The following is an 8282-nucleotide window of genomic DNA, read 5'->3' as shown; positions in this document are numbered from 1 at the left end:
TCACAAGTCCAAGATTGATCCTATGGCAACCATGACTGTGATCAATCATGCTCGGTTGGAAAGTTCAAGTATCTTAGAGATTCCAAATGTCCACATGGATACCCCATCAACCCAAGAGGAGATATCCACTTGGAGGGCTCCTGACAGTGGTAACTTTAAAAGTAAATTGTGATGTTGCCATTCCAAGAGGTGGAGGGGAAGGCAAACTGGCAGTAGTTATAACGGATTGGAAAGGGAAGGTTTTGGATGGCTTGGCTCGATCTTTGTCTGAGGGGTGAGTTATGCGCAATCAGTGTTGCTTGCACTACGGTGCTCAAGTTAGGCATTAAAGATGTGGTGGTGAAAGCTGACAGTAGACAAGCCATCCTCCTCAGTGTTTCTGAAATGGTGCCCCCGTGGGAGGCGTGTGCTGAAGTATTGGATATTCAACACTTTGCAAAGGAGGGAGATATTCGATTCAGATGGGTTCGAAGAGAAGCCAACAAGGCAGCCCATGAACTAGCTGCTCTTGCAAGAAGGAATTCCCTTCCCAGTAACTGGATTGTTTTTCTACCTTTGTCGCTTTTTTTCCATTCTATGTAATGAAGAATCCATGTAAGCCTTTAACGAGTATTTGCGGATAAAAAAAAGAAGAAGATGAAAACAAGAAGTTCTAAATCCCCGAACAGATGCTTTTGAATTTCAACTCGTAAAACATTCCACATGAGAAGCACAAATTCTTTCTTAGTCTGGCCCTCACAATAATCCTAACGAAATCCCTAGGCCAACTAATTACAATCATATATAGCTCCACATAAGAATAGAATTAATCCTGGAATATTGCCAAATTACACCTCCAAAGCATAAATTAACACCTAATCCAACGATATAACAAGAGAAGGAAAAAGAACACTACCTACCCTCATCCCAACAATGCACAAATACCACAAAGAATAACCTTGTCAAATTACCTACATCCCCACAAGAAACAAATTCAAATTCCACCAACAGCACAAGACACAAGATTTCACAACCACTAAAACGTCACCACCAATGAATGGGAAACTACTGGTACAATTTCAGATGGCAGCAACCTTTGGAACCTCAACTGGGAACTGGTCGATCTCATCCATCCAAGGGTTCTTCTCTTTTGCAGGATTAATAGTCCTCAGAGCCTTCCAAACTGCACTGTTACACTTGAAGCCGGATCCAAACGCGATCTGCCATGTTCTGTCTCCCTTCTTCACCCTCCCTTTTCCTTCCGTATACGCCAACTCATACCAAAGAGAACTGCTGGAAGTGTTGCCAAATCGGTATAATGTCATCCGAGAAGGCTCCATGTTCCAATCAGAAAGCTGCAAGTTTTTCTCAATTTCATCCAACACAGCCCTTCCCCCAGCATGTATGCAGAAATGCTCGAAAGCCAATTTGAAATCGGGGATGTATGGCTTTATCTTCATTCTAAAAAGTTTTTTCCCCACTAATGTTGCGAAAAATAGCAATTGTTCAGACATGGGAAGCACAAGTGGGCCTAAAGTGGTAATGTTAGTTTTCAAAGCATCTCCAGCAACTGCCATCAGATCCTTTGACAGAGCGACTCCAACATTTCCTTTTGGATCCTCCATTTGGAAAACGCAAGAAAAGCATTTGTCGTCGGAACCCTTGTGGGTCCGTACGGTATGAACCAACTGGTACTTGGACCACCTCCCATCGGACCTTTTGTTGGAAAGCAAAATCGCAGCCCCACCCATTCGGAACAAGCAATTCGAGACGAGCATCGATCTTTCATTTCCAAAATACCAATTTAAAGTAATATTTTCCATGCTTATTACCAAAGCAAATGAATTGGGGTGGACTTGAAGCAAATCTTTAGCGAGATCAATGGAGATCAAACCGGCACTACAACCCATTCCACCCAGATTATAGCTAACAATGTTCCCTCGAAGCTTATAATGGTTGACGATCATTGCAGACAGAGATGGTGTCGGATTGAACAAGCTACAATTCACAACCAAAATCCCAATATCTTTAGGTTTCACATTGGTTTTCTCCAAAAGCTCATCAATGGCACCAAACATAACAGTTTCGGCTTCTTTTCTTGCTTCTTCCATACATGGATTAGGAGGTACTCTAAGAACAGCATCTGGAAGGTAAGTCGTCTCCCCGAGGCCTGATCTCTCTAGAATTTTCTGTTGGAAACAGAGATTTTCCTCATTGAAAGATCCAGTCAAGCGCGACCTTTCCATAAAGATTTGCCTCGTGCATTGACGAGCAACTTCTGGCTTATAGCATGAGAAATTCACAAGATAAACAGGACGAGGGCGAGTGAGGAAGTAAAGGGTTGACAGAAAAACCAGAAGGGTGGAACATAGGATGACGGATATGAGATTGAAGCGGAGATGGTCCCACAGAACATAAAGATCTTGGGGTGAAAATGTGGAGAGCTGAGCTGCGACGACTACAATTGAGGGAGTTAGAAATAGGTACATGCCATGGGTAATGAGGTAATGGTATCCCAATTTCACGTACTTCAATTTGATGGATTTTTTAAAATCAGGAAGCTTCCGCGATGAGGAGGGAGATACTAAGGGTTCGTCCAGGTTTGACACACTCATTTTGGAAAGGAAATCAAAGAATGGAAGATTAAATTCGATAAAGTCAAACGGCTGGGATATTCAAGTAATCCAGTCCCCTTACAACAAGACGGGTAGTATTCCACTGCCTTCAGAATGTGAATATGGATGAAAAAGGAAAATGGGAATCTAAAATATAGGTGTTGAGACAAATCACCAGTAGTTGAATGGGTGAGGCTGCAAACGCCAAAATCATAAGCAAAAAAGAGAGATGTCTCTCATTAAGTGCTTGCAAAACAAGAAATTCACAGAGAATCTCTGGACATAGAATCAGAATCACAGCTCAAGGAACAGAAATTCCTGCAAAATCAGAAACCCAACATTAAACCAAAACAGACATGAACAACTCTTAGGCTTGTTTTGGTAGAAGTGGATTTCAGGTTAAGGAATTTAATATCAAAGACCATGATAACAATCGTTCATATCGTAAATCGAATAGGGCAAAAAAAGAAGAAAAGAAAGGGGGTTCCTTGACCGAATCATGAATCGAATCCAATAGTGAATTGCTTCGCTTCAAGTTTCGGTTATGATTTCAAAAGTACATTTATGCATTTCAATGACAAACAAACAAAGTATAAATGAACATTTTAGGCCTAAAGCAATAAGAAAAACTTGTTTTATGATGAATTGAGAATCACTTCGTCTAATAGGTAACACACCTGCTCTATTGTGGATTTGTAAATCCAAATATGGGCCTTTTAAAAACAGACTTCAAAGTTCAAACGAATCTTTCAAAGGTCATTTATTGTATGAAATCTTGTCTTTCTATTTTCCCATATACTCTCGAGATAAAAATTCCCTCTCTTTTTACCTAGAATACTACTTCACAAAGACAGACGTATCTAAAGAGGTTGAAAAATGAAAAGTTAGTATGAACCCTTTCCCAAAAAGAAAAAAAAGGGAGCCAAAAATTGAATACCGCACAAAGATGACAGATAACAATTTTAAAGAGCTTAAAAAGTTAACATAAACACTTTTCCAATAAAATAAATGTGAAATAGAGTCAAACATCGAGATCACTTAATCAAATGTGAAACGGATACAATTCTCGATTCATCAATTCACCTCCTATTGACCGCTGTTTCCGACTCACGCAACCTATTCGTATTGATGACCTACTGGATCATTTAAATTGTACGATTCTAACAACTATGAGCCAAATAATCTGTGGTTAGCAAATACAACCAAAAAAGTTAAAATGCCAATACACATGTCAGATCTTTCAATACACTTTTTACAAATTCAAATCAATATTTGCAACATCTTTTTGGTTTTGGGGTGAGCATTCCGAAGCATAGTTATTCAATGACAATATCTCAAACTTCAGTATAGTGTTTGGAAGCTTTATCAAAATGACTATTTAATTTAGTGATTTGAAATCCTTCTGCAAACGATTTTTGCTAAGCAACCTGTAAAATATATAAATTCAACCACAAATCCACTTTCCACCCAGATTTCAAAAGCCAGATATGGCTAATCCTCTCTTACATTTCAATTGAAACGAATAAATCCCTTTATTTGAAAACCATGTCGATCCAAACGAAGACTTAGATGAGATCTGAGCAATGTTGCTTAATAGACGGTGTAAGACACGAGGGCAACAAACAAATCAAAGACCTTTTGTCAAGAGAAAAATCCGACACAAAAAAACCGAAATGGTGAAAGTCAAATCTGACAAAAAGCTTAAAGAGAAAGATGGGAATGGAAAGTGGCAGTGACCTTGAGCGGTGAAATCTCTGCCACCAGATCGCCTCGTTTCCGCCCGAGAAACCAATCTGCTAATATTAGAACAGAGAGAGAGAGAGAGAGAGAGAGCCGCGGGGAGGGGGGGGGGGGGGGGGGCCCGGGGGGGAAGGAATATTAAGAAGGGAGTTGGACCCGGGTTATCCGGTCACTTGATTACTGTAGTTTGCTTCTCATATTATTGGTCAAGATTTAATTCTTTTAAGTCAGGTCGAAATTCTCTTATAATTGGTCAAGATTTGATTCTTTAAGTTAGGTCGAAAGAAAGTTAGAGTAAGTACTTGTGAATTCATAGACTCGACGTGGATGACATATCATTAATCAATCCTAAAAAGTATCCGTATACTGACCAAGACATTCCGGACAAAGGGAAAATAGAGGCGGTGTCGAGGACTCGAGATTCGCTAGCCTTTTCTTCCATTTGAGGAGTATCAGACTCGAAGCCAGAGTTCCGGCCCCCCTTTGGGCTCAAAGAAAATGCTATTTGAGGAGTAATGGACTCGAAGCCAAAGTTCAGGCCCCCTTTGGGCTCAAAACCACTCGAAGCCAGAGTTCCGGTCCCTTTGGACTCGAAACTACTCCTAGTTTGAGAAAGACAATTTTTACTGTCTTTTTGTTGTTTGTAGTGAAATTTTTATTAAATTTGTTCTTGATTTTACATTTTTTTGATTCTTCCTGAGAGCCGAACAAAATAATGTTAAAATTATACACAAATTTAGGGGTGAGCATCGTATCGTATCCGGTCCTGTTCGTATCGCGTCATTTCAAATTTTGTGTCATTTCGGGTTTGTGTCAAGACACATGTTAACATAAACACTAATCCGACCTGCTTTAAATCGTGTCGTGTTCAAGTTTACATTATTAAGATTCTTTAATTTTTTTAATATTACATAAAATTAAATACTTTCCAATGTTTTGAATGAATTACTTTCCAATGTTCGTATCGTGACATTGAAAAATGCATCAAGTCACAACTATACATAGGTCTCAAAATTAAATAGTTTTGAACGATTTTCAGCTAAAATAATAAAAAGGCACCAACAACTATAGAATAATACTGCAATACTGCAATTGCTGGCAGCACCAACCAAGCTTAAAGTTACCTTGGTGGAGGGAGGGCAGATTGTGCAATTACCTAGCGGCTTCTAGTACTTCTATTCTAGCAGGATGGACCAATGAGATTGTGCTGATGGCACGAGTGGAGGCTACTATTACTTCTATTCTAGCAGGTATGTACCTCTATATTTAGTGACTTAAATAGAGTTACAATTTTGAAGTGTGTACCTACTATATTGTGTGCTCCTTGTGAGTTGAGTGTTTGTACCTCAGCCTTCTCGATTGAGTGGAGGTAATAATTAGCGGGGGAATCATGTGAGATCAAGCGGAGGGAGTTGGTGGTGCCTTTTTCCCAATGCTTGTGAGAAAAAAGATGAGTGGGAGGTCAGTCTTCGAGGGAGATATAAGTTGGTGAGTCCTCATATTGAGCTTGGGAAATTCTAGCTGTTCCATTGCTCTAGTTTTAGCACTTTTAGGTTCGACTTGAATCTTGGCTAAATGGGTGTTGCATCTACTTGGCTACATTTACATGAACATGGACTGAATCTATTTTAGCTCATGACTGATTGAGTGTGGGGCTGAAACAGCGTGATCATTTTGCTCCTCCACTGTTCTTTTCAATCTATGTATCTCCATGTTATGGATTCTAATTGTGTATAAGGTGTTGGTGTTTTCATCAGCTTTATTGTTTTCAATTGTTTTGGTTTGTGCATTGCTAGTTAGCCATTTTCAGTTCTTGGGTTGGATGGTCTTGTGTGCTTGCTGTTCGTAGGGTGGCTATTGGTTCTACTAATCCTGGTTGATCTTGTGATTCTTGTGCCTATCCTTGGGGGGATATCCCTTGGCATGTTTATTCCCTTGCTTGGGGGGCTATCCCTTGGTTTTATCGTCATTGAAAGTTTTAGCAGGTGTTTGCACTGCTATTTTTTTTTTTGGGTTGTCATGCACACTGTAGCTGCTATTTTCTGCTGCTATTTTAATGCTGCAGATTCGGTTAGACTGCATCGTGTTTATGGCTTTAGTTAGACTGTTGTTTACAGCTTTAGCCTGTTAATTCTCTACTGTTGTATATGGCTTCGGTTAGATTGCAGTGTGTTTGGCTACTGTTGCTGTTTGGAATTTTAATTCTCTATAGCTGTTCGGCCTTTTAATTCTCTGCTGCTGTTGTTTCGACTGTTTTTCTGCTTCGATTGCTGCTGTTCCATTCTTGGATGCTTCATAAACCCCTTTCATGGTGTATTGCCAAAGTATTAGCCATCAACTCGGTTCTTCTACTTGGCACATGTCTTAGTTGTGTGAAAGCCCTCTTTTGTAGCCGATTGGTTTTGATTAGTGTTATCCTTATCACTTTGTTAGTTAGTTTCCTTTACATCTCTCTAGGTGGACTTGAAACTTACGTAGTCTATTTCTAGTAGTTGTTGGCTTTGTCTGTTTACTTTTCCTTACTTTTCTTTTTTGTTTTCTTTCTTCCTGGGGTATGTCCTTGTAGGCTGTATATTCGGTTAGCCTCTTTTATATTTCAAGCTAATTTACCCAAAAAACAAAACTATAGAATAATTCTATACGAATTTTAAACTAAAAGACTAGGCCTAAATAATGAAAAATAATAATTACAATAAAGCAATTGTAATTATTTTATATAATTAAATAAAGGAATTGTACCTCATGAGTTTATCTATGATAAAGGAATTAAATAAAGCAAGGATTAATTTTATGTTGAACTTTCTGGTTATGTCTCTCAGTTCCCCAACAGTGTAACGACCCGGATTTTTGACCCAATTTTTTTTAATACAAATTTATATTGTTAAATTTCTAATTCAATAATTAATTAGATTGAATAATTAAAATATATTATTATGTGTACAATTGATATTATTTGCACTATTGTATAAGATATGTATTTAAACTTTAGATATACAGGGAATCAGTAATTCATATTCATCTCTTATCTTTCCTATCTAAACCCTAAGTAGAACTCTATTCAAACTAACTCTCCACTTCTCTCTCTCATCCTATACATATATGCGTCCACATACATTCTTATCTTATACATATACGCGTCCACATACATTAGATTAAAGAAAACCCCACCAAATGTGGCACTTGTCCTCTATCTCTCTTATCATTATCAGTATCTTTCTCATTCACTCTCCTTCCCTATTCTACCACTTCCACACTTATCCTCTCACATTCTCACTACCTTATTCTCTCCCATTATACATACCCACATAAATCCGAAAATTGAACACCAGTATATTTTTTCACTCCCAATTCTATTATTGAGTCTAGAATAGAGAGAGAGAGAGAGAGAGAGAGAGAGAGAGAGAGAGAGAGAGAGAGAGAGAGAGAGAGAGAGACGGATTTCTACATAAAATCCCTCCGTACATCATATTCAGGTTCTCAATCAACCACTACATCATCAAGTATCCACAAACCACCTTCCAATTAGTCCCGAGTCTCTTGCTGCCGCTATCGTCTTTTTCATTTTACCGAAATCGTCCGCAAACTAGTGACCGCTCTTTCGGTCGGATTTAAGGTAGAATAATTGCTTCCCTATTTTCTCCTAAGTATTAAATAATTTCTATATGATGAATTTGAAAAGTTATAATGGGATTTGTCATACCGCGAATCAAACCAGAAGTACTCTGTTTCCTGAAAGAATTGAAAATCAAAGGCTACTGTAGCATGCACGCTTTTCTTTTAAAGTGAGATATTATGAAATTGCAGTTTGCCCCCTGAATATACTTTAGTTCTCAATTTGAACCTAAACTATGTGGTTGATTTATTTTTAGTAGAATAAGCGCATGCTATAATTAATTAATTTACTTGTTCAACGAATCTTAAGGGCATCGGTCCAATCATAAAATATTA

At 38.4% G+C, this 8282-nt stretch overlaps 1 protein-coding gene across 1 annotated transcript; it reads right to left on the bottom strand.

Moving 5' to 3' along the window:
• Positions 1-653: 653 nt before the first annotated feature.
• LOC131333105 (3-ketoacyl-CoA synthase 11-like) lies at positions 654-4450 on the bottom strand. Its single transcript, XM_058367446.1, has 2 exons — positions 4332-4450; positions 654-2912 (listed from the first exon to the last, which is right to left on the bottom strand). The coding sequence occupies exon 2, from the start codon at positions 2592-2594 to the stop codon at positions 1059-1061; it is 1536 nt and encodes a 511-aa protein (XP_058223429.1). The 5' UTR covers positions 2595-2912; positions 4332-4450; the 3' UTR covers positions 654-1058.
• Between the last annotated feature and the right edge of the window lie 3832 nt (positions 4451-8282).

This window comes from Rhododendron vialii, chromosome 7a (assembly GCF_030253575.1).
Source record: "Rhododendron vialii isolate Sample 1 chromosome 7a, ASM3025357v1".
Taxonomy (NCBI): domain Eukaryota; kingdom Viridiplantae; phylum Streptophyta; class Magnoliopsida; order Ericales; family Ericaceae; genus Rhododendron; species Rhododendron vialii.
Note: the sequence above shows the minus strand (reverse complement) of the source record. Positions and strands in the feature narration are given on the sequence as shown.

Coding starts and splice junctions, on each gene's coding strand:
- LOC131333105 (XM_058367446.1), bottom strand. CDS start 2,594: ATGAGTGTGTCAAACCTGGACGAACCCTTAGTATCTCCCTCCTCATCG.